We start from the raw sequence: 26,722 nt of genomic DNA on the forward strand, positions 1-26,722 counted from the left end.
CTTCCCAAGCCATCCCAACACACGATGGCGCCTGGAGCCTGGAGATGCCAGGGATGGGCTGCACAACCCAGGCATTTGCTGCCTTTCCTGACAGCTCTCTGCCTGCTCCTGACAGGTCAGGAAAGAAAACCAGCCCCCAGCACCCTCCTCCCTGACAAAAAGCTCCTGCCAAAACACAGACACTTTTGAGAAAGCTCTCCCTGCACTGATGGGCTCGGTGAGGCTGATGGCAGCAGCCTGTGATCCTGACACTGACCTTCCTCACTGCCTGGGAGTGAATTATCCTGGCAAATTCCTCAAGGAAAGAGTCCCAGCAAAGGCTGTCACTGACTTGATTGATTTACACTGGGCATGGAGAGGTGGGATTTACTGCACCTGGCAGTATCATGCACAAGCATTGCTAATGAGGGGGCTGAAAACAGCAAATATAGATGAATCTTGTCAATAAAATATTTAATGGCCTGTTAAATACCTTCTAGATATTTAAGAGTTTATGTGTTCAAGAGCTATAGTTTGATAACCTCGGGTATTAAGTTCCAGATGACACCAGCCTGACATCAACCCAGGATGTATTAAACCTCCAGGAGACAGGAGCTCTGGCTGGAGCCAGGGACACTGTGGGGCCAGTCACACTGGTCAGCAACCAAATTCTTCAAAAATTCAATTTTTCTCCCCCCCCAGCTCTGCCTTCAGGCTGAGGCTGCACAATGAATAAAAATTGAGTGCAATCAAATCAACTGCAGTGTTCAAACCCCAGCCAATGTCTCCTGGCAGGGCTCCCTCCAGGACTGGCTGGGTTTTCTGGCTCCAGTGGGTTCCAGCATCCTGCCTTCTCCAGTGGGACCTTTGGCACTGTGGCTTTGCTATCATGGAAGTGAATTCTGAGCACACTCTGTAACCTTTGGGGGTATCTGCATGGCCCACATTTTGTTTTTCCTGAATATGACAGATTACCTGTGGATTGCCTACTGTGTAAGATCACTGATATGGAACACAACGTGAGTTGCTCATGATCCATCACTCTGACATGATACAGTCCTGCACACATTTGAAATAACCATAAAAAACAAAGTGTTTTGTTTTTTAATAAATCTCCTTTAAAAATCCACCTATTTAAGTTGCTCCAAAAAAAATCTGCATTATTTCAAGGTGACCCATTGGCCTTATTTTTTCAGCCTTCAAGGAACTGTTACAACCTTCAACCATGGAATTAATCATTCCAGCAAGATAATTTCATATTTCCATAAGGTGTTTAATATCAAAACTCCTTCCTGGGTGTTATTTCCAACTTGCTTTGACATGCAAACTACAGCCAAGGCTCTCTTGTTTCCTTGCACAGCAGAACCAGAGGCTGGAGGACAACATCCATCACCTCAGCAAGGGCAGCAGCTCCAAGAGGCCACAGACAAAACAGAACCTGGCATGGGAGATGTGAGAGGTGCTCAGACCACCTCTAACTGGAGTTTCTGGAATTTGGTCAGGTGGCTGAGCCAGCAGGAGACACACAGGGATCAGGATGGGCTGGATCTCTGTCTGCTGTCCAAGGGATGGGATTTCTGGCAGGGCAGAACTCCTGACTTAAACAGCAAAAGACAATTCAGAGCTGTGAGAGCTTGGGGAAAAATGTCATTCCTTCCTCTGCTCCTGTAACCTCACACTGGGATCACAAAAGGTGCACTGGCTGAGCTGGGTTGCTCTCATGTGAATGGAACAAGATATATAAAAGCACATATTTCATAAAAATATAAATAAAGAGGAGGATGTCCCACTGTTCTGTCAGAGCAATTGTTTTCTGGAGGAGAGTCTGTTATCTGGACAGATTTACACTGGGCCAAAGGCAGAACTAGGAATTAGACTTCAGGCTTTAATGCTGGTCTCTGGAAACTTAGATGACATTTTTAAAAGTTTTTCCATTTTATTTTTTATTTTCTAACGTATGTGCTGCATGTAGACAATGTAAGGAGATCATTCAGCACATTTGCAGTGACTGCAAGGCTCAAACTGGAATCCAAGTTGCACACTTTATTTTTGGATAAGTTTGATTTTTGTCTGTGACCAGTCTCCACTTCTCAGGAGACATATGAAAGAGAAGGAAACCCAGCTGTAATTTGGGCAGAGGTCTGGATCTCCCTCCCAGCATCCACGTATCCCTGTGGGAAGAGTCCCCAGCATGTGCCAGCTATGGATGCCACAGACACCAGCTGCCCACTGAGATAAAACAGAGCCTCTTTTAATATAATTTTTATCTTGTGTGGTATTGAACAGGATTATTAAAAAGTGAAATAATGGGGAAATAAAGGGAATTCAATTTTCTTCTGACACCAGAGCTGTTCTGTGAGGAGTGTGATGCTCCAGCAGCCCAACACCTCAGAGGTTATGAGAGGAATGAACTCTTCCAAGGCAGGAAGGGTGTGCAGAATGTCTCAGCCTGGTGAGCATCAACCCCCAGCTCCCTCCAAAGAGGGTGGTTAATGTACATTGCAAATTTTCAGAACCTCTTAGAAGGGACATTTATAGCACAAACTTTAGATGGTGGAAAAGAAAAAAAAAAAGGGATATGCAGCTCACCTTTATCATAATTATTAATTTACTCCCTTAATAAAATGTGGCAGAGAAATAATTGATAATAATGTTTCACTGGAAGCAGACCCAGTCGCATTGTTCTTTAACTGACATTAGCTGAAGGGAAAGTTAAATTCTTAATGTGGCTCTGAGCAATTTAAAAGGTTAAATTACAGGATCCTTACCTGCATGAAAGGATTCTGCAGAAAATACAGGGTTGAATTCACTTTAGACTGCTCTGCTCTGAGGACAGCACTTGCACAGTTCAGGAGCTCAGTGCAGAGTGTCAATGATTTATGGCCTTATCTCTATTCAGATGCCATCTACAGACCATATGTATTGCTCACTATTTGATAAGAATCCAGTTTAGAAAATAGTTTTGAAAGGATATTGTCAGTACTACTTTTAAATTATTTTTATTTTATTTTGCTGCATTATGGGCAATATTCTCTGTGAGGCTATAAAAATCCAGCTAGTTGACAATTTTATTCCTGCCATGTTTCTAATACAGCAAAACCCCTCATGATTCCCTTTGGTTTACAGTTATAAGTGGGAAACCCAAGTGGATTTTTCTCCCCATGGAAGATCATACATGATTTGTGCTAAGATACTGCACTGCTTTATATTATACTGGTTACTGTGACAAGGGTTTGAATTTCTTCTTAAAAGCCTGCAAGACTATAATTTTCCCAGAAGCTCCTGCACTGCAATTTTAAATATAATCACCAAGTTCTTGATCAAATGTGTAAATGCTTTCAGAACATCAGTCAACAGCAGAGCTTTCAGTGTACACGATTAATGATGTCTGTGCTAATATCATTAAGGGGTAGCTCCAGAGATGTATATATCATTAATTAGTTAACTGCTGATAATGGCAACCCACGAGTCTCCCTTGTAAAATCACATGAACATACTAAAAACAGAGCTCTGAATAACCACTGGGTTTTAGTGATGAATTTAAAATGGAGAGAGTTGGAGAAATTTGCAGGATGTACTTCCTACTAAGATATTCAGTAGCAACTCAGATCCCCATGTCCATCCTCATGACCCTGTTTTATGTGACCATAACATACACATTTTATTGTACTAACACAATCACCTTCCCCTTCCCCATAAAGGCCACAAATATCATTATTCTGCAATAGCCTTTTATAAAGGCTGCATTTTTCTCTCCTCCCAGCAACCATCAGTGGCAAGGAGCTTTCCCAGGAATCAATGCACAATTCTTCCAGCCCAACATCTGTGACCAGCTGCAGCCCTATTAACTAATAACCCAAAGCCAGCTCCCAAACTCACATTTCTCATTTGGTAAGGCAAATTACCAGTGATACACCAGGGCCTATAGGAGAAAACAGCAATGATTCCCCAGCAGCTGGTGAATATTTTGGGGTTGGGGTTGGCTTTTTGTTGTGCGTTTGTTCTCTTTTTATTTTGAGATGTATCTGCTTGAACAAGCATCAAATAAAAGCTCCAAAAAAAAGCTGTGGTGAAGTCCTTTAGCATAACCCTCATAACACTAGATCAATGCTGCCTCTCCACTATTTCTGGAGGGCTATAAAAGCCAGGCTGATGACAGGAAGGCGTGAGTCAGCACTCTGCTCCCCGTTACCTTTTTTCTCCATGCGCTTCATATCCATCAGCTTCTCCACGTTGTTGGGATCGTTGAGCCACAGCTGCATGCGGACAAAGGGCTCCCTCCCCTTCAGACTCAGCTTGTGCCAGGGCTTGGGGCGAGCCAGCAGGTCTGAGACAGAGCCTTGTGTCAGCCCCAGGATTGTCTCCCCGAACAAACGCTGACCTAATGCGAGAGGGAGAAGCGCGTGAGTTCGCTCAGCCCGCACACGGCAAACAGCTCGAGATCAGTCCTCAGTTATTCTTACTTCACAACTGCTTCCAAACCCAGAAGAAACCTTTATGAGAATAAATGCTCTGCCCCCCCACTAGAAGGGTAAATATTGAGCTTTAGTTTAATCCTCAGGATCTGCCTGGGATAAAGGGAGGAGTTTGACATGTTTGGGGAGCGGGACCTTACACTGAAACTGTGTGCAAAAATAAAATTAGGAGAGGAACTGAACTTCTAGCTAATCAGGCAACTAGTGAGAGCAGTGAGGCTACTTAGCTCTTATTCAGGAGGGCAGTGCCACAGTTTTGTTCCAACAGGGCAATCCAAACATTTCCAGCAATCAGTGAACCAAGAGCAATGCAACCTCTCCCTTCAGCAATGGCCATATAAATGTCCTCCCAGAAACATGTAAGGAATTTCTGTGCTGTACTATCTGTGGGGATCCAACTGGGTCTTACCCTCTAGAGATAATCAGAATTTGCAATACAATTTTTGTTTTACAATCTCTACATTATTTCTAGTTTAGAATGCTTAATTTTAGTTCTCTTACAAAATGCTGTCATCTGGCAGGGTAAAATCTGCAAATGTTTTACAGTGTACAGTGTTCATATGTGCATTGCTGACAATGATTTTGTATGGGAAAGGTTTAACTTATCAAGGACTGGGGGAAATGCCTGTGCAGCTCAAACCCAAGCACACAGCTGGTTTTCTAAGCCCCTTCACTTCAGTGTTCTTCCTCAGCTGAAGTGCCTTGATACCAGCTTCTGCTCCAGGAGAGAGCCTGGAGTCATCTGAGTCATCAGGATTTAAGGTACAAGTGCTGCTGTCATGGGATTTTAAGGTAACCTGAAGATCTTCCCATAACCCCCAAATTTGGGCCTCAGGGTCTTGTGCCTGACCTGCAGCTTTTGAGTTCCCTCACTAACACACAGCAGAACATTCTCACTTCACATCCCAGCACCTGTAGCCAGTGGTAACCAACAGATCCCTAAGGGACAGTGGGGATGAGTGGGGGCTTCTGACCCCACAGGTCTGCAGGACAAGCCCTGCAAAAGCACCAGCAGCTCTTGGTCTCTTCACAGCCTTCCCTGATCCTGGCACAGAGAGCCCATGGCAAATATCTGCTCTACAGACCCATCCCCTGTGCTTAACTCCAAAATTCTCCTCCTCCTTCTCTTTAAAAACATCCCAACACTTTTGCCCTGGTGGTTTTTTGTTTTTTTGGTTTTGTTTTTTTTTTTTTGCCTGTATGGGTAGAAGAGGGAATATGGGACCAGTCAGAAGCTGCAGAACATCCCACTCAGATGTGTGGGGCAGGTGGGTCTGCAAAGCTTTTAGAGGAAGCAGCTGAGATAATGAGAAGCAGAGAGGGGAAAGTAGAACAAGGTTTAACATGACAGTCTGCTAATAAGCTCCAAATCTAACCCTGAAAACAGTTCTTACAGACTGAACAGAAACCTACATTCAGAATTTACTCAAGTTCCTGAGTAATAAGTGATTTTCCACTACCCTCAATATCAGGAAAATCAGACAAAAGAGGTAATTCAGGGGCAATTTTATCAATTTTATCTTTATGTTGTTATCACATATATTGCTGGGGTAACTTGCTCCCTGTTTGTATTTAAAAGCATCAGCAAGGCCTTATCCATTTCCTTGTAAACCTGCCAGCTACTAGCAAGATAACAGAGCTACTTTAAAAATCTCTTATTGTGTTGCCACATGAACAGGAATATGGGCACAGATTTGCAAAAGGGTTGGGAATGAGCAGTGCTGGCAGTGCTGCTGAAGGAAATGAACCTCAACCTGCAGCCTAAAAATTAAAAATGCAAATGTGGAAGGAGGTAACATCGTGTTCTCTAGGTGTTAAGAACAAAGCTAAAGATGTTTGTGTTGTTTATTTCATGTCAGGATATGGCAGGACAGCAGAAAACACCTGAAAGACTCCCAAGCTAAGGGGGAAGGTGTCAGAAATCATCCTCAGGAGGCAGCAGGTGTATCACGCTCCATCCTCATCAGAGCACTATTAATAACAGGAATATTTTTAAGCACAGGTTTCCTAAAACTCCTCCCCATCCTTCATGCCTGTTCTCACTGATGTAGATCCCAATGGACAAAACTGTGTTTGTTTCATGGATAATCTTGGCCCAATATCCCCTGTCCTCCAGCAGCTGAGTGCATCTGCTTCTCTCTGAATCACTGAGGATGATTTGACATTGGGGGCTCAGAACAGCAGCATCTCAGTGTGAACACTGCCAGCACAGTGTGCTGAAGCCACAGAACCTTCAGAGAATGGTTTGGGTTGGAAGGACTCTTAAACATCACCCAGTTCCAATTCCTAGTGAAAGGAACACCTTCCACTCTCCAGACTGCTCCAAGCCCTGACCTTGGACATTTCCAGGGATGGAACAGCCACAGCTGCTCTGGGCACCCTGTGCTGGGACCTGCCCACCCTTACAGGCAAGAATTCCTTCCTAAGTCACTCTGAAGCCATTCCCCTGGCTGGTGATGGGAGGAGAGACCTGCCCAGCTCAGCCTGAGTTGTTCTGTACAGCTGTGGTCCTCACTGGCTGGTGACACCTCAGCCACCACCTGCCTGTGACAGGTTCTCAAGGCCCAGTGGCCTAAACCAGAGAAACCTGTGCACCAGAAAACCTGGTGCACTAGCACACTGAGGGCACAAAAGGAGACATTGAAACTGGTTCCACACCTAATGCAGAGTTTGGGGCACATTTCCTGGCTCTTCTGCTGCTTTTTAGGCTTGTCAGCCACACTGTAGGAAAACAAAAAATCATGGGAAATAAAAAAGTCTAAGTAAGAATGGCATCAAAGCAAATGTAAACAAAAATACTTTTTTTTTTTTCTTTTTTTTTTTTTCTTTTTTTCCAAACCTCTCTGGAACACCAGAGCAGGTACAGCACTCGATAGCATTTTGCCCAAAAACTAGGGGCTTGGATCTGCAAACCCTTACCATGATTTGGGCCTTTATGTTATCTCCACTGAACAAGCAACCACCATCTGCCCAAGCCAAATGCAGGATCAAGAATTCTGCTGGGCCCAGTGGAACACAGTATCATTCAGGGCATATCAGTGATCAGTGATTTCTTTTTTTTCCCAAATTATGTTAAATGAGAATTTGGGATCTCCCCCATTCCAGTATTTTACCCCTTAAAAAATAATTTAAGACAATAATATGTTATGTGTCCAGATGAAAAATGTCCTCACTAAAATAGAGGAGTTTTTACTTTTACAGTCATCATCTTCACATGATATGGATAAAATTCTTCTCACATAAGTAACATCATCAGTCTAAATCTAAACTTTTGTAGTGAAGGAAGAAAAACTGGTACTTCTGGAAAGCACCAGAAATTCCCCTGAATCCCCAGTGCAGGTGGGATGAATCCTTTGCTAAGACCCAGAAGCTGGAGCAGGAAACACTGGGACAGCCTTGCTGCCCTCCTGCCAGAGCCCTCAAAGCATCCCATAAATATCCCAGAGCCCTCAAAGGATCCCATAAATATCCCAAAGCCTTGTGAGGGAAGCAGGGTTAGAGACATGAAGAACCAGTGATTTAGAGGCATAGTGACAGTATTAATGTGCATTTCCCATACTCACATCAGGTTATTCCCTGTGACTGTTCCCAACAGCCATGACACTGAATTCAACAGCCAAAAACCCATCTGTAGGCAAAAGCAGCCTCAGCTTTGCACATCTAACTGAGTGGCCCTGTACACTTATCTCATCTAAACCCCAGCTGAGTCTGGGTGTTCCCTCTCAGCTCTGCAGGACACTGTGCTCCTGCTCGTGTGCACCTCCCTCTCCAGCCATGCTGGGCTCCTCTACTTCACCCAAAATGGGCCTGCAATTTGCAGGTGTGGGGGAAACAGCCTTTCCCAAGGGGAGATCTCACTGGCTCTGGGGTTCTGGGGGTCCTGGCAGCCTGCTGGACTCTGTTCTGGGAGGTGGGAGCAGTACCTGGCAGCTGAGCCAGGAGCAGAGCTCAGGAAGAACAAGGGTGGGATGACATTTGAAGTAGAGTGTGACAATCTGGAAGGAATTTTCTACCAGTTTAAAAAGATTAGGTATCTTCTTATCAAATTAGAGTCAAACCCAGGCATTCTCATACACACCTACTGCAGCTAACAATAAAAGCATGAACACTTACAAATGATTTTGGTCAAGAAATGAGAATAAAGTGATTTACCAAGATTGTTGTCCGTGAGCACTTCCTTGACCCTCTTGGTGATGCCATAGGTGTCCAGCTCAGGGGACATGGCCACCAGCTCCTGGATGCTGAGTGCTGAGTGGCCTGAGAGTGGCAGAGGGGTGGTGGATTGGGATTCAGATGCAGGTGGCTCACTGGATTCCTGGGATTTGCCATCCTTACTCGTTTCTATGGCAGGACAGGGCTGCTGTACCAACTCAGTCAGGCTTTTCACTGATTCACTGGAACTCATGGGAGATTCAGGAGCAGGACTGCAACTGGCAGAAGTCTTTGGAGTACTTTCTGTAATTAAAAAAAAAAAAGAGGAAAAAATCCCCACTTTAGCATAATTGTAATGTTTTGATTGCAGGATATTTAACTTTCCTCCTCATTTATATTCTACCTACTTAAAGAAATGCCTAAGTATGCAAAATGCTACTTGCTATGACTTGGTTACTAAAAAGCCTCTTTTTAAAAACAAAAATTATTTTCTAATTTTATCTTGAGTCGACTCTGATTTCTTATAAAGACAAGATGTACAAATACAAATAAAAATCAGGAAAAACCGAAGTGCAATAGTCTGTAAGTTTGCACGCAATTTCCTTGGTCAGGAAATCTCAGTTTTGCTTGCCACAACATTTTTATATAAGGATGGTTTTTAAAGCCACCATTCTAGACTGGTTTAAACCTCCTTCTGTGACTTTTAAGAAACTCACTCAGCCACTATTTTGTTCTGTCAATGAGGGATTTTCTACAACTGATACAACTCTCTATCTTGAGAGTGTTATTGATTTCATTTTGCTTCTTATCACACACATCACATTTTTGCAATTCTCTTTGTCCAGAAATAACAAGATTAAAATACAGTTTGTAATTATGTTGTATTAATTAAAGTGTTTGAGAATCCAACATAAAGATAGTGAGTGGATCAGGAGACACCCAAATCAGTTATTGTGACACTTGGTTTAAAACAAAGCTTTCCCAATCTGTTAATTTGCCAACAACAATAGGTTCTGTACAAAATGTTGTTTTCCCCCAATAAATTTATCTCTCACAGAACGTACTGACTGAGCTTATTCAGAGATTCCAGACATCTGAGGGTACAGGCTGAACCTTTTTAAAAGCAACAACACACAGGCAACATGGTTTACAAGAATAATTCAGGAGATAAGGAGCACAGGATTTCTCCATCCACAGTTTTGCTCATTTCTGTGGGGCTGTCTCCTCATCCTTGCTGCCTCCCACCCATTCTGTGCCAGGGTTAATGACATGGATTCCAGCCTCACATCCCTGGATCTGGCTCCAGCTGTCTGGAGGAAGCTGGCAGAGCTCTCAGCTGCACCAGGAGGAGACCAGACCCCATCCAAGACCAGCCCCTCCAACAAGCCCAGAGCTTGCTGAGCCCTGTGGTGCCACCACAGAGGATTCTCCAGGCTCCATCAGGCAATGGCTGCCTGCAAACCTCCCTGGTTTTTGAGTTTGTTATCCAGAATATTGTCAGATCACTCCAGAGCATGCAGTCTGTGTAACTTGGAGACATATCCCAAATGCTGAAGGAAAATATCAGCACAGGAAAATCCTGGTCCAAATGGAGCAGAGTGCAGAGGATAATGGTGTTTGTTGTTCAGGGTCCTGGAGCTTCCCCCTGCTGCATTCAAGAGCTTCCCTGACACACTCACTTGGAGTTGCTCTCTCAAACCTAAAAATCTGACTTTTTCCTTAGTGCTTCCATGTGAGATGCAAAAGAGACAGAAAGGAAAGTGAGGTGCATGTAAATCATTAAGGTAAAGGGGATCCTACAAATCCTGTTTCTTCTCCCTGCTCACCCTGGGTCATCATATAAGCGAACAGAAACCCTGAGAAATGTTATTTCTGTACCAGGAGCAGCAAAGGAATCATACTGTAAATTTGCCCTGATTCACCCATGCGAGGGACCAATTTGGCAGATCATCCATCTTGTTCACTGTACACTGTCAGGGATGGCATGAATTCCCTACATGATAAACAGATTTCTTCTCAGGTCTGTGTCCTTTAACCCACAGCAAGGTCAAAATTATGGCTGCCTAGCTAATAAACTGCACAGCACTCGTTCAACTTCCCTCTAATTTTGTCCCTTGTGCCAGCTTATACAAATCTTACTGAATAACTAGAGCAGCTGCAAATTTCCTGTACAATTCCTCATCCGTGCACGGTGAGCCACACGCACACACGGAGCACAGGGGAAAAAAAGAAAAGGCAAAATAATAAAAAAAACCCACAAAAACCAAACCAAACCCAACCACACAGGACTAAACAAAAGCATTTCCTAATGCCTCCTTCTCCCTCTCCTTTCCCTGCCCAGACTAATTATGAACACAACAAAGGTAATCTGTGTTATCATCTATCACTGAGATGCTCTCTGTTGCTCACATATTAGCTTATTTATTTTTTATATCACTTACCAAGAGCTTACTTGAATTTCATTTTTAAGACCAATCTGCTGCTCATTTACTCCAAAAGGTGGGATTATCAGAATCTAATTTTGGAAGGCAGTACAGATGACAAACTGCTTTTTTTCCCCACCAAAAGGCATGTGTACAGGATTTCAGGCAAGGCATTATGTACACGTACTACAAATAACTCAAAATATGTTCCCCATTCATTTTTAGCATTTTTCCCTTCTGGAAAAACATTTTCAAGATCACATAAATATTTGAGGAAAAGATCCATTATTTGGGAAAGTAAATTCAATAATCAAATAATGCAAACATTTCCCATTAATCTACTTAAAAAATTAAATAGACATTTAGAGTACAAGTGACTGCTGACAGAACAAAGGGGAAAATTGACTGTATTCACTATTCCAGATTTAACTGTCAATCCACAGCCATTTCACATGTTTTATGAAATAATTTGTCTGCATTCATTTCTCTCAAGTTCCTCACAAGACAAAGACATAAATTCAGGATATCTGAAAAATATACATTAAGATTTCCAAAGCAGCAATTGAATATTTCCAATGAAAACAATACATTGAAAGCTTATTTCTTTAAAACCTGCTCTGCTTTTTTAACCCCAGACTGCTCTGAAGAATAACACTAACTTAAGAGCAATCCAATTTCTTATAAGTAATATTCACTGGATGTTTTCACTTTTCTGTTTAAGGAGGAAAAGACCATTTTGGCAAACTGCATTACAGAACAACCTGCAAACTCCATGGCTACCATTTATTGATGAAATTACTTCAATAAATTCCAGGTAAACTTTGCTATACCAAAGGGTTTTGCTTTCTAACAGCCTGCATCCAATTTAAGATGTGAAGTAAAAGCTCCAAAGCTTCAAAAATGAAGGTGCTGGAAGAGCTGGAGAGATCAAGAGCATCACCAGTGATAAGGTCATTGCAGAACCTGGGAAATTTTTAAGTTTCAGATGGCCAAAGACATCAGTAGTGCCCTGTAATTTACAGAGGCTGCAAGAAACAGGGTGTCCCTAAAAATGACTTTATGGGAAGATGGTGACTATTAGACTCCACATGTGATGAAGATGCAGCTTAACATGAGAATTTTAAATGATCAAAAATCCCATGTTAGTCCTGCACAGTTAGAGGTTCATGTTGACAAATGCCATTAAAGATGCAAAGACAGCATAAATGCACTTAAATCATCCCAACTTTTGAAGATGCAAGTAAAACTGAGTCATGAAAGGGCAAAGGTTCAACCAGCACTTTTTACATTATTAATTCAAAATACAGTCTGGGGTGTAGGGAAGTTAAACCCTTCCAAGTGATTTTAAGGAGCACATTCAAATATGCAGCACGGAAAATAAAAATCAAAAATGCAACTCAAGTACTAGAAGTGATGTCTGCAGAAATGGGCCAGCAAGCTGGAATGTTTGGCAAGTGGAATTGGGCCCCAAGACATGAAGAGAACCAAAGAACAACACTGATAACACAGCTCAGAGTGATGCCCCTGCACTGAAGGGGGGCTCCAGGGCTTTGGAGGCAAAGGTGTCTCCAGAATGACAAACACACCTGATCCAGTCTGCCAGCACAGATATCCCTGCCTGGGGACATGTCACTCCTGGAAGAGCACACAGCACTTATTCTTAGGCCAGGAAATTCTTCCCTTTTTTTTTTTTTTACAATACTAGAGAGAGATGAACAGTCTAAAATGAAGATGTATAAATGAGTGAAAAAAAGGTCAACATTACAGAAATATCTCCTATTTTCTTCTAAAATGCCATTTTCTCAATATAAAATTGCAGCTTGAATGACCATCTAAATGCAAAAATCCCCCAAACCTTTCCCCTTTCCCTCCCCACCCCTTAGTAGCTATCTGGTAAGAAAATAAACTAACTTTGCAAACAATTCAGCAAACAGGGGTCTGAGCATTTTACAAACCTGGTTGAGAACCATAAGAAACTAACCCCGCCTTAATTACACAAACACAGAAAATCTTCTGTGGCCTTGCATTCCTTGGCACAATGGATGAATCCAAATGCTGCTCTGGTCCCATCCATCCCCTACACCTTCCCCACAGCATCTGCCATGACAGTGTTTCAAAAATGTGAGGCAGTCTGAAATCTGAGTTCTGGTCTCAGTTCATTGATTACAGTTGGTTTTCCTGAACTCCACATTTTCTTAATCTTCTCCAAGACTCCCCACCCCGTGCTGGGGTCAGGTCCCCAGTACTGGATCCTGGGACCTCAGTTGGTTAACATCCCTCTGGTAGCCTGGAAATCAGCTGAGAACACTTCCCCCAGCAGAGTCTGAGCCTGACACCTCCCTCTGCAAGGTCTGCTGTGCCAGGGTCATGTGGAGAGTCCCTGCAGGGTAAGGAATCCCAGGCTCATCTCCCACAGCTCTCCCAGGTCTGCAGGAACCCAGCAGGCAGGGACATTTGGAACTGCAGGGCACTGCTCAAGAGGGACCATTCCTGTGATGATGGAACTCATCCCAAGCCCACAGGACACATCCAACAGGGCCCTCTGTGCTGGAGCACAGCTCAGATCCACAGCACTCCTCAGCTGGAGGCTCCTTCTCACATGCACAGACATGCAGGTGCCACCTGCCCCAGGCTCCCCAGAAGATCAGAGACATCTCCAGGACCTGGCTCCAGTGCTGGATGCATCCCCTCCAAGGAGGCATTCAGATGACAGAGCAGTGCTGAGACACAGATAAGGTTTCACCAGTCCCAGAGGCATCACATCTGCCAGCATGGACACATTCCTCCACTGCAGCTTCTCCTGTGCCTTTTGAGAGCTGCAGGTTTGCTGCTTTTGCTCAGACCCTGCCTCACCTCTGACTTTGCATCCACTTGTAAATCCAGAGTTTAAACAAGAGCATCTGAATCTGGGAGCACAAACCACAAGCCCACTCTCAGTCTCTGCTCTCAGCACATCTGTCCATCCTTAGAGACACCCTGTACTCCTGCAGCTGCTGGGAGAGAAACCTGTCCAACCCTTGCTGCTAACACAGCCTGAGCTAATAAACTGCAAAAGGACTCATGGGGAAAGAGGTAAGAACATGGTGAAGTTGAGGAAGACCACGCAAAACACAGAAGGTATTCAGAGGCCTCTAAAAGGATTATGAAAAATATTATATTCTAAAGACAGCAGGCAGACAACAGCTGCCTTAAGTTTCAGAGGGAAGTGGATTGAAAAAATGGATCCACTATAATTTTCAGAGACAAATCTCTGTAGTTTATCTGATCCACTATTTAAATTTCAATACACAGTCCTCTATCTGCAGTAATAATAACCTAAATTCCATTTAGTGTTCATTTGAGCAGTCAGGATAAAGTCATTTCTTATTATCTCCCCACTGTGTAAAAAACAGCTTGAAGGTAGGAAGTCAGCAAGCATTTTCACCAAAAAGTAATTATTGTAAGTGACATTTTTACTGCTGGCATGCCATAAGGCGAACTGCGCATTTGGAAGGACAAGTTGCTAAAACAAAATGACAGGGTACTCTGTGACATTCTGACGAGAACCCAAACATGATTTCACTGGCTCTTGCTTTGATGCACCACTTTTCCCAGTGTCCAAAGCTCGGGCTGCAGGTTTGTGCCAAATTAGTGCAAGTTGTTTTCTGAGGACCCAGAGGAACGGGCACATCCCGCGGGAGCCGGAGCATCCCGGGCTCTGCTGGCTCCCGGAGCAGCACATCAGTGGGCAAGATGAAAGCAGACAAATGGGGACAGCAGATTTCTCTGCAACCTCTTAAAAGAGCATTTGCTACTTCAGGGCTGCATTTACCTCCTTGTGCAGATGAGTTAATGGACAACAACAGGCCTGGCAGGTTGCCTGAGATCAAAGTGTCTCACACTGGGACTGGATTAGTTTCTGTTCTCAGGCTGCCCATTCTACCCAATTTGAAAACCAAAACCTGGTGAATGCTGCCCTGAGAATCATGGCCTGATCACACACAGCTGATCAACATCCCCAGGACAGCTCTGGTACTCAGCTTCCCAGGGTGTGAACATTTCAGGGAGAGATTTCTTCCCTCCAACCTTCTATTTGATTTTACCTTTAGCTACGGCTGCCTTTGCATTGTCTTATCAGAGAATTGCAGAATGATTTGGGTTGGGAGGGACCTTCAATCTCATCTGGTTCCATCCCCTTCCACTATCCCAGGCTGCTCCAAGCCCCGTCCCACCTGGCCTTGGACACTGCCAGGGATGAGAAGAAATTAGCATTTGAAAGTTAATCTTTTAAAGCACCATAACAGCAACTCTCCTCACTAACAGTGAGTGCAGCACAAGCCTGAACTACGTAATAAAGCAGAGCAGCACTTGTGGGAGAGCACTGCAACACATCCCTCTTCTGACTAATTAAAGAAAATACCCGTGAAAGTGCCTTCTCCCAGGTAGTGCTTTTGGTGGATTTACTCTGAGTGAGTGAACCTTGCCTAGTCACAATTTGCAAATTAATGTGGCTCATGAAAATATGATCCTCCCTAGAGTTATAAACTCCCCCAGTTCTGTGTAGGGAGTGCACAGAGCTCCCTGCAGTTTGCATCCATAATGTCAAATACGTAGGTACGTGCAGTTAGTTGTGAGCAGAGTGGAGCTGCCACCATTCTGACTGTGGAGAATTTGTTTGTTTGCTTCATAAATGTTGTAACTTTGGGGGAAATGTTATTTTGGGTCTTGGCTCAGAGGGAAATTTTATGTGGATGGGGGGAGAGATCAAAGGAAAAACCCCTTTAGGAAAGTGTGCAGATGTATGTGTGCCTGCACGGAAAGGGGAGGATCCAGCTTTGGTTAACTCTGCAGTTACTGGGGCAATATAAAAATAAAGGTTCCCACTCTGCATATACTCATACTCATACTGCATATACTCATGTTAAGTGTCAGGAGCACATGCAACTGAATAATCAGGGTAGATGTTAGAATTACCTGAAAAAACCTGCTTGTGAGTATTGCTGAAGGGATCACATGGTATTGCTGCAATTTCAGTTGTATTTTCAATTGTTTTAGCTTTGTGCCTCTATTTAAAAAATGTGTTTTCAACTCTGGAGAGCAGAAGGAGCTGGAGAAACCAGACAGAGTTGAGAAAAGAGCACGTAAAACAGGAGCTGGTGATAGTCTCATGAGCAGAGATTTACAGCTGGATGCTCAAAAGCACTTGGAGAAGTTGGGCAACCAATTCTCCATTCAACAAACCTGCAGCCACAAACAGCTCTGAGTTTTAGAAATCCCACTGTTGTGCCCAAAGCCACACCAAGAACTGTTTTAAGGCTACATGAAGTGAAACCATCAGACTTCCACTGAGTTAGGAGGACTGGGGAGGACAGATTGCTCCCAAGGATGTTTGGAATTTTGTGAAGGAAGACACAACTGGAGTCCACCAGTTAAGTGAAATTTGTCCTGAGATCTGACTTTGGAGCAGACACGCCAAGCCCTGACACAACCACACCCCAGCAGAAAACCCTCAGAGGACAAGAATTAAGGGACATTTTTGCAATAGTCTGGGGGGAAGGCCTCTGTAACCCTAGGCACTACTTTACAATAAAAAAAAGGGGGAAACTTCAGATTTTTTTTGCTAGATTTAGACACACAGTTTAAAACATCAGAGCAATGCCCAGAACAGCCCCAAATTGTCCTATGATTCTATAATTCCTGAGCCAAAAGTGGGCTCTTGGCATTGAGAGTGAATTATAATTTTTGGGTTTTACAGATCACCCGTAACCAATAGAAAAACCCTTTCTAAAAATACACCATATTTTAAATTAGGTGATTAATGGCAGAATCATGGCTGCTTTAAAAGACATTGCACTACCCTGCCAACCTTTACTTAATATTCAGATTTTTCTGTGTTTCTGTAACTTAGCTAGATATCAATATTTAGAAATAACTGCTGGAAAATATTTTCAATAACCTTATTATTAAACCAGCTTGTGTGCAGACGCTTTATTAAGGATTTTCTGAATGCTAAAACAAATATGTCATGGAAGCAATCAATCAAGATGCCACAACCCCACAGTGTTATATTTTTAGTATAATCAAGACAAATGCTGCACAATACCTTCTGGAAAACAGAGTGAGAGCCTCCACGAGGAGGTTCTGCTGCAGTTTATGGTGTCTTTGTTGACTTGCTGGCCTTGTGATTTGATGTGTTAAACCAACTTGCTGGAATGTGACACCAATTTTATGGCTGTTTGTTGTCCTCCTGTGTCAGGAGCATGAGTGTGAAGGTATTTCCACAGCCTCCTTTGAGGTTTGAGCCTCGTGTGTGCTCCTGAGCAGAGGCTGCAGCAGGATGCATCTGTGCACTGTGCACTGCATTTAGAGAGATCTCCCCCACTGAACAGAGTGGACATTCCCTGGCCAGGGGCAATGGCCATGCAGGATGGATCCCAGGCTAAGGACTGCCCTCCCTCCCTTCTCCCTGCCTTCCTTCCCAACACAAAAGTCCCATCTCCCTCCCACCCTGAGCACAGGGAGGCACAGAGTGACCCTGAGCAGTGCTGCACTGAACACCCTCCTTTTTGGAGGAGTGCTGGGGAAAGTGCTGAAACAAAATGACATTTACGTTGTACGCAACAATATTATAAAAGCTATTAAGGTACATTATTTTACACATCCTCATAATCTCTCCATACTGCTTTACTTAATTTGTGATAAAATTGTTGAGAAAGGGTACTTAATGTAGGACAGTCAGTAAAAGTAATTTATCATCTTCCCGCTTCGGTGCTCACGTTATCAGCGAACTCATTTTCTGCATTCATCATGCAATCAGCCTATTATTTGCATATTAATCAGGCAGTGGACCATGAAAGAGCTGCATCCCAGCCAAATGCTGCACTATCTCAGGAGGAACACTCAGTAATTATCATACATCAGTGTTATGATGTGGTAATTGATTATAACATCTTTCTGTTGCCCCTGGGGAGTCCCACTGCTAACCCAGCTTCAGGCATTCTGTGCAGATTTTTCTCTGAAAATTAGAGAAACCATTGCTGTCCTTTTATTAATGTTTTTACCTTTACAATAGACATCTCTCTGTGCATTTCCAAGGTACTTTTGCCTTTTCCTTTTTTTTTTTTTTTTTTCCTTTAAATTAAACCTTCATTAGGGAAAACACCTGTCTTGAATCAAAAAAAGTAAAAAAAAAACCCAAAAAATCCAATCACCTGAATCAGACACTCCCAGAAAACCCAGTTGGGCTTGTTCATGTTTGCCCTCTCTCTTTCAAGGTCTGGTGGCTTTTTAGGTGCTGGTGTTGCTTATATAATGCCCTTCCCCATCAAACACAACAAAATGTTGCAACTTCAATAGACAGTAATTGCAAAGTTCGTATAAAGGCAGTTAAGTTGCTTTATTTAGGTGCCAAATGAGAGGCTAATTTTGGTCCTCTCCTAAAGGACAAATGAAACATCTGCCAGTTCAAACTTGCACTATTTTTAGGACCCAAGTTCCAGAGGGGTAAACCAGAGAAACAAACACTAACCACAGCTGTGGTTACACTGTGGTCAGTCTCACACCTCCCTGGTGTGGGAACCCATCCCTGCACCCTTGGAAAGCAGCAAGAGAAGAGGGGATGGCTCTGGAGATGGGACCAGAAGGGACCAACTCAGGCCAGAAACCAGAGAAGGATGCTTTTAGAAGGGATGGAGGGACAGCACAATGGGGAATGGCTTCCCTCTGGCAGAGGGCAGGGATGGGTGGGATACTGGGGGGGAATTGTTCCCTGTGAGGGAACTGAGGCCCTGGCACAAGGTGCCCAGAGAAGCTGTGGCTGCCCCTGGATCCCTGGAAATGTCCCAGGTCAGGCTGGACAGGGCTTGGAGCAAGCTGGGGTAGGGGAAGGTGTCCCTGCCCATGGCTGGGGTGGGACTGGATGGGCTCTAAGGTCCCTCCTATCCCAAATCATTCTGTGATTCTGTGACAAGTTGCCATCACCAAAATCTTTAACAAGTAGAAATACTGAACATGTACTACCAGGCCTTTTTTATATTTCTTGTTGTAATTGTATTTTCTCCTTTCATTGGCTTTTTAATTGGCTATCTTTCTCTTTTCACTTTTATTTAAATTTGATCTCAAATCCACTTTGCTTTCTTTTCAATGCAAGTTGCATTTCTCATCAGATTTAAAATAATCACTAGATTCTTTCATTTGCTGTTTCTCTGGAAGGTTGTTGGCAAGTTAAAAAACCCTCCAACAGGCATCAAATGAAGTGAGACAAATTCATAAGTTTCTCTCACACCCTAATGTAAAGAACAGGCTGGAAGACTTAGAAGACATTAATTTTCTGGTAATATTCTGTTTTTTCATCTTGGGAATGATTTGCTATCAAGCAATATGTAACTCTATAATCAGAACAGGCTGTTTATTTCCCTGTTTCAGAGCTGCTGGCTGAAGAGCATTTCCATCCCCATTATAAGATGGAAATAACAACCTGCACATTTGCTGCTCACACACCTTTTTCCCACTATTTTGGGAGGAAAGTAACCCATTATCTGTTCTTTGAATTGAAAGCAAGGTAATTTTCTCCCAGTGGAGGAGCATTTGGTAATTTGCTGAGCAGCAGTTGTGCTGCTGCCCAGGGAGGGCTGAGGGTACCGTGCCCATCTCCATCCCAGCAGTAACCACAGGGCTGGACCTGCAGCCCCCTCCTTTTCCCACCAGCAACCAAAAGACCAACATGAGCTTCTGCCAGCTGCCAGAGTTTTCCATCCCCAGCAGAAAATCATCTGCTCCCTTTGGAGAAGTGTCTGTGCAGCTGCCAGCCCACGGGGACAGACGTGGCTGCTGACCCTGCCCAGAGCTCTCTCTGTGTCTCTGCTGCTCCAGCACTTTGGGATTTGCCTTTCCCATCTCTCAGCTCCTCGTTTTCCACCCAGCCCCTCTGAGCTCTGCAGCTGGCAGCAGGGAGGGGTGTGGGCCCCTCCCCAGGGGAGGCTGTGCCTCTCCCAGTGTGCACGCACAGGGCAAGGAAAATGCTGGTAATTAATGAAATGAAGTAATAAGTAATGAAATGAACAACAGTGGAATTTACAGAGCTCCACTACCCAGTGGCCATGGTTTCTCTCCCTTACTACACCCCCTTTTTAGCAATTCTCATGCCAACTGCTACTCTGTGAACTACCTGAGAAGCCTGAGGCAATAATGGTCAGGAAAGTTTCTTTTTTTCACACAGCTTAAACAACATTTTCATTTATTAATTCTGCTCTTTGAAAAGAAAGACTTTAAGGATAATGCATTTCTGTGCCTGGCTCAGTGCTGCTGCAGAACCACACCTGAACTCCTTGCTTGGGGATCTCACACTAAGGGGGAGTGAGTGTCAAGGACCCACATTCCCAAATTAACCACAGAAATAAAACATAGCAGCTTGACTGGGTAACTTCTCCAAAATGAATTCTAGAAGTCCATAACTGGCACTTTGGAGTGAATCAAATTTGCTTTCAGAATCCAGCACAGGTCCTCTTTGCTGTATTAACACAAACACTGTAATTGAGTCACAAGGAGTATCTGCCTAGAAAACAATCTTCACTCCCTGATTTTGTATTTCAGTTTAACCCTTCTGTAACAGCAAAGCCATATCCACAGTGAGGATGGAGTCATCTTCTGCAAATTTAATCCCTGGTGGTTCCATGGACAGAGAGAGGATTTCCCCACAAATACTGACTATTTGCAAAGCATCACTGATGGAAAAGGAGCAGGGCAGTGGGAGGCAGCCTGGGCAGGACAGGACAGCTGATGGCCAGGAATCAGAGCCAATGCTGTGTTCAGAATCAGCTTGAGGCACTGACCTCATGCTGCATTCCCAGGTCCCAGTGAGGTGCCTGGACAGCAATTCTCCTGGTTTTATTGATCCCAGAAAGGCTGCCAGGGAGGTTTCCATGGTCCAAATGTCAGAGAAATGGCACAGAAGATGGACACACGTTACAGACAGACTACAACAGCTGCCCTTCTGAGGAGCCAGCTGATCCCCCATGGCTTGAAATCAAGACAGCCACGGACAACTGCTCCTGAGCACAACCCCAAACCACACAGAAAGAATGGGGAAACTTCACCAGGATGTGCCAGGCTGCTCCAGGGATAAGCTCAAAGGTAACTCTTTGGCTGACATAGTTGTTCAGCTCTGAACTTTAAAACCACATTTGCACCTAGCACAAAAGGCCACAACTTTCCCAAGTCCAAGACTCAATAACTGGTCATCAAACACAAAACATCTCTGCAAGGAATTCCTGCAGTCTGCTGTCTGAGCCATGTGATCTCCCTTCTCTTCCATTTCACAGACTACATTAACCACAAACATTTCATGTCATACATTTTTATTAACCTGGAATGCCAGCAAATGACTGCAAAACCATCTCTCTCTCTCTCTTTTTTTTTTTTTTTTTGGTTTTTTTTTTTTTTGGTTTTTTTTTTTTTTTTTTTTGATTCAACAACAAAAACCAGCTCCAATTTGGGAAGGTCTGCCAGCATCACTGCACCAATCACTTTGGTGATGTCACAGTTTTAAGGATTCAGCTCTCCCTGTGCTAATCCCAGCTGTGCTCTGGAACACCATTGGACAGCTCTGCCCACCCAAATCAACCAGACCAGTGCAAGAAAAGATGATAAAACACAGGAAGATGAGGGTAAGAGCCTCTCCTCTGCCACCACAAGGCTACTACATACATCAGGATGGTATTCCTGAATTTGGGCTGCCAGCATGAAACACACTCTCTTCCTACTTTGTTTCTCCCAGAGTAGCCAATGTGACAGAATTCTCCCGGTATCAGAAAAATTGGAATATCCACCCAGCACACAGTTAACTACCTGCCCACTCAGCAGCTTCTGCAAATGTTACAGGAATCTGGATGACATAAATAAAAATACAAGGGATACCTGACTTTGCCATCACACCCCAATCTCTGTTAATATCATAATGACACTGGAACCATCCTGAGGTTTTTCCAATTTGTGCTCCCAAGGGATGACAAGAAGTAATCTCCCCGTTGTTACAAACACTTTATTTTGAAAAGAAAGCTTTCATGCATATTTTAGTTGATCTAAACACAGTAGATCTCACATTTTAAATCACCAGATAATACGCAATTATCTCAAGCTAGATTCTGATTTTGAAACAAGCTCTAATTAGCTCCCCACTTTATGCTGCTATAATCCTTTCTTCAACTCCCATGAGTGTTACTATTGCTAAGCAGCATGAGGTTAGGAATGATGGATGATACCCAGAAAGGAAGACAAACAAAAGGGAAATTCAAAATCCCCTGAGATCACCCGCAGCTGTATCGGCAAATGAAGATTTCCACATTAGGTCATAAGACGACCCTTCCAGAAACACACACCAAAAAGGCACGTTTTCTTCCCACTGAGTATTTGCAAGCCTTTAATGTAGTGTATAGAGAGTGTATGTCCTTCACAGAGGATAAAGAAAAAAAGTGAATGTAAAAATCCAGCTTTGCTAGGAGCAGCCATGGAATCAACAGCACCAAAAAGGAAACTCTGTCTCGATCTCCTAAAGATACGCAGCACGAACCCCCAAAATAAAACCAACTAATAAAAGCTGTGCACAGTACAAGTATTTAGAAAAATATCTGAGCCTTCTCCTGGCACATGGCAACTGTTCAAACCCACCCTGGCTCCCATCAGCAGTAATGCAACTAAATAAGGGCCAAATTCATCATGAGAAAATGCTGATGCAGTTGGGTGACACTAATTCAACTTTTTTTTCCATGTGATTTGGTCCATGCTTTTGACACATAAATCATTAAAAAGGCAGATTTACCCAAGGGCATTAGAGCATTTAGGTGGAAAGAAATACACAGAAAAATGTTAGAAAAGGCACAGCAATACTATTTTTGACCACCTAGGGTACAGACACCATTTTTGTGTAAAACATGTTCCCTGAAACTTGCACAAAAGCACAAAGCCTTGAGGAAAGCTCACAGGCAGAAAATACAGGTATATACCTTGCTGTCATTTTGGTACATAAAATTCATGAATACAGCTTCCAAAGAAGAAAACCAAGCCTGGTTTCTCTTTGCTATCTCAACATATATATATAAATATATATTAAATATATATATATATGTTTATCTGTTCATTATATGAAACACTGATGGGCCTATCTGTCCACATGTGAAAATGGAAAATTACTGGACAAAAGGTGAGATTTTAATGAATGAGGTGTTAATCAAAACCTTGTGATCCAGAAGTGTAACTAACTGGGTCAGAAATCCAGAAAATCTTGCTAGTTTAATAGAACAGAGCCAAACAGTAATGAAAATATTCCCAGTTAATAAAAGTTTGAGTCGTTACTATGCATGTTGACACTCTGTACACTGAAGACCTTCTTGGCAAAGCACTCAGGAGCCACTGAGTGTATTAGTTTAATTTCACTTCTTTCCCTTCATGCATTCAACAAGTTCCAAGCCAATTATATTACATGGAAAAGGCTCCAGACCTTTTCTCGTTTCAAAATTGTTCTGATTAATTTCTGTTTTAAAATTACAAGTATGCAACCTTCTCTGCCTTGATTTTCCTGGGAAATGTCTCAGAAGACCAGAAAATTGGAGCTGTCTCTCTCTTTTTTTTTTTCCTCCTTGCCCTGGAGTGATGGATCTTTCACAAATGCATAATTATTATTACCTTTTCCAAACTGTTTGCTGCATTTTTAATTACAGAACAGCTGCTAATAAAAGGAAATTACCAAACTGCCCTTCCTCATTGAAATAGCTTGGTTTTTGCTCTTTTGTTCTGCCTGGTGTCACAACCTTATTCCTCCACGCAGAGAAAGGCACCAAGAAAAGAACATTTTGTACAACAATTCTATTTTTAATCCTCTGAGAGGAGGTAGAAAAGGGCACGAGCCCATTTTCTCATTTGTAAGTCGGCTTTAAGGAATGAGGGAGGACAATCATCAATAACATGATTTTATTAGCTGATAGGAACGTGTCACCTCACAAAATATTAGCTCAAGGGCAGGAACTGACAAACGACACTGGGAGTGTGGGAGGGAACAAAATATCCCGGCAGCAAAACTGAACTTCCTGAAGGAAATCACTTCCAGCTCCCAGCAATCCCCCTGGGAATCCAGAAGGTGGTCGGATTTTAATCCTATGGGCTTGTCTTTCCATCTTTTATAATTAGAGCTAGTCATAAATATGAAGATTAGCAATAACAATGCAGCACTTCCCAGCTCCTCTGATTTCCAATTCCCCTTAAAATGGCTACAATTAATTACTCATATTTTCCACGCTGTCTCAGGCGTTTGTGACTGTCACACTCTTGCATGGCATTGATGCCACAAAAAAAAAGTACTCAATGGCATGTTTTTAATGAACCATCACAGGAAATTTCCATGTTCCCTAAATGCTTGGCTATAAGTAACAATAGCCCTATGATTGCAAATAATTTTCTCCCATTTTGGTTTTGTTTTCATGGCTTGTTTTTAACTGGGGGCATTTTTTTTTTTTTTGCTTTTATGTATTTATTTTCAACTGTTCTCCTTAAGACAAACGTGGACTGAATATCGTAACTAATTTTCTCCTAGTAAAATCTTTTAGAATGCAAAATAGTTTCCCCAGTAGAGAGAAAAAAGCACTTTGGTTGGGATACTTAGAGTAAAGCCAGCGAGCTGCAGAAAAATAGGAGTGTTTCAGAATAGCAGAAAGGTGGAAGAAGTGCACAACCCACCCCTGTCTGTGCCCTGAAATGCAGCAATTTTCCAACACACTGGCTGTAAGCACAGAGCAGGGCATGGGTATTTTTCTGGAGAGTTTTACGTCAGTGAAGCATTTCACTGCTAAAAGGCTGTGTGGGTAGAGTTTGGTATCTAACAGCAGGAACACAGCTGTTCTCTCCTGTCCCAGCCTCCCTCCTATCCTCTGACCATCTCTAAAGCCTTCAGCCATTCACTTCCCTGACACTCAGCTTTGCTGCATCTGCTTTTTTATTTATTTTTATTTTTTGCAAATGGAAAGGAGAAAAAAAAAATAAAGGTCAGCTGGGAATATTTAACAAAGCTTGAAAAAAGACGTAACGTGGTCTGTTCCCCCACCTTCGGATTAACAAAGCAGATTTTGTGCAAAGGAGAGTGGAAAAAAACCTACCAGCGAGTGAGGCAGCTGGAGTATGTGGATCACATTACAAACCAAGGGCTTGTTTTACAGCCATTGTCACATGTCACATTGATAAGCTGAACTATGGCAAAAAAAAAACCCTTACAGAGCCAATGATCTCTAAGATCAGACAGAGTCTCTTTACCTAATATATGCAGCTAAATATGTGTGCTCCCTACATCTGCCATAGCAACAAGGAGAGAAGGAGGAATTAACTGCATTAATAAAAAAAAAAACTGAAGGGACTCCTGGATGATACAACAAAACGTGAGAAACCTCTCAGCATCAAAGCAAACGCAACAAAAGCACAGAGAATTATTTCAGAGCAAATCATTGAAACCAGCTGATTACCTGAGCTTGCACATCCCTGCTGTAGGGAATCCTGTAATGATGTCACAGAGTGAAGGACTAGATAAGAGAGGAGAGGAAAATCAGGGAACAATAAAAGGAGATGCCAAACCACAAACTAAACAGTAAGCAGGCTCAACAAATAGCAAAGTGCTGATCTCGGCAAGGGCTCGCTGCTCAGTTAACTCATGGCACAGAAAGGTCCGACCCAGGCCAGGCTCCAGCCTGGCTTTTCTGTGTCAGTAGGTATTAGGGGAAGAGACAGCCACAATAAAAGTGTCATTGCAAACCAGAATTCCCCCTTTAAAGCTTGGTTTTCCAGCTCACCTCCTGAGACAGCAATCGATATTCTCCCTGGAACAATCCAAATCCCCTGTGCAACCCTAGGAAACAGCGCGCAACATTTTCCAGCTCTTTGGCCAAAATTTTTGGGATTGTGTGTCATATTCATGCCTAGATAGTATCACCCTAACGAGGAACTTGATAACTGCTGCTTATCAATTACACATAAACGTTGGTAAACATTCCCAGCACGTCCCCTTAGGGATTGGCCGGGCTGCCAGGGTGGATGGTGCCACTTCCATAATGCCTGGACCAGCACTGGTGCAAGGCTGGCTTACTGCAAATTAAAAAAAAAAATAAAATACAAAAAAAAAAAAAACAGAAAATAGAAAAAAAAATAGAAAAAAAAAAAATCTCCTCCTCCTCGACTCAAACAACATAGTGGAATTTTAATTACCTTGTCCTTGTTGCTGCCCTTGTGCGGGCAGGACACACTGTCCCAGCTCACCATTCAACCAGAGCTGCATACGAATAAATGGTTCTCGGCCTTTTTGGGTCAATTTGCTCCATGGCTTTGGCCTGGAGAGCATGTCACTGACACTTCCTTGGGACAGCCCCAATACCTGAAGTGAAGCAACCAAGAATGGCACGTTAACACACTGGCAGTGCAAACGGGGGGAATTTAAATCATTTTGGTTTCCTTTACTGTATGGCTCAAATTGTTTGTATATGGACAATTATAAAAACTGTTTTCTGTGGATACTCAGATGGAATTGCTTTTCTTCCTGCTGTGTTGCCTTTTGAAGGAAGGTGGGTTTTTCCTGCAGGATCTGGGTGGCAGCAGCCTGGTAGGGATTTGCATGCTTTTCATATTTTGTGTCAAACAGTTTCATCAGTTTTAACAGGAAAAACACCGAGTCCAGGCACACACAGG

General features: G+C 43.1%; 1 protein-coding gene across 8 annotated transcripts in view; it reads right to left on the bottom strand.

Moving 5' to 3' along the window:
* Positions 1 to 26,722, bottom strand: part of CUX1 (cut like homeobox 1) — a 265,273-nt gene that overhangs the window by 37,944 nt on the left and 200,607 nt on the right. For 4 of the 8 annotated variants that reach the window (XM_079325220.1, XM_079325219.1, XM_079325216.1 and 1 more), the window contains 4 exons: positions 26,246 to 26,411; positions 25,510 to 25,566; positions 8,607 to 8,909; positions 4,172 to 4,360 (listed from right to left, as the gene is read on the bottom strand). The exons of 1 other annotated variant lie outside the window; for it this stretch is intronic. In XM_079325220.1, coding sequence (XP_079181346.1) covers positions 4,172 to 4,360; positions 8,607 to 8,909; positions 25,510 to 25,566; positions 26,246 to 26,411 — 715 coding nt within the window. The remainder of the gene's footprint in view (positions 1 to 4,171; positions 4,361 to 8,606; positions 8,910 to 25,509; positions 25,567 to 26,245; positions 26,412 to 26,722) is intronic. 3 more of the 8 variants (XM_079325222.1, XM_079325221.1, XM_079325218.1) reach the window with 2 other exon arrangements.

The sequence above is a fragment of the Erithacus rubecula genome (assembly GCF_903797595.1).
Source record: "Erithacus rubecula genome assembly, chromosome: 22".
NCBI lineage: Eukaryota > Metazoa > Chordata > Aves > Passeriformes > Muscicapidae > Erithacus > Erithacus rubecula.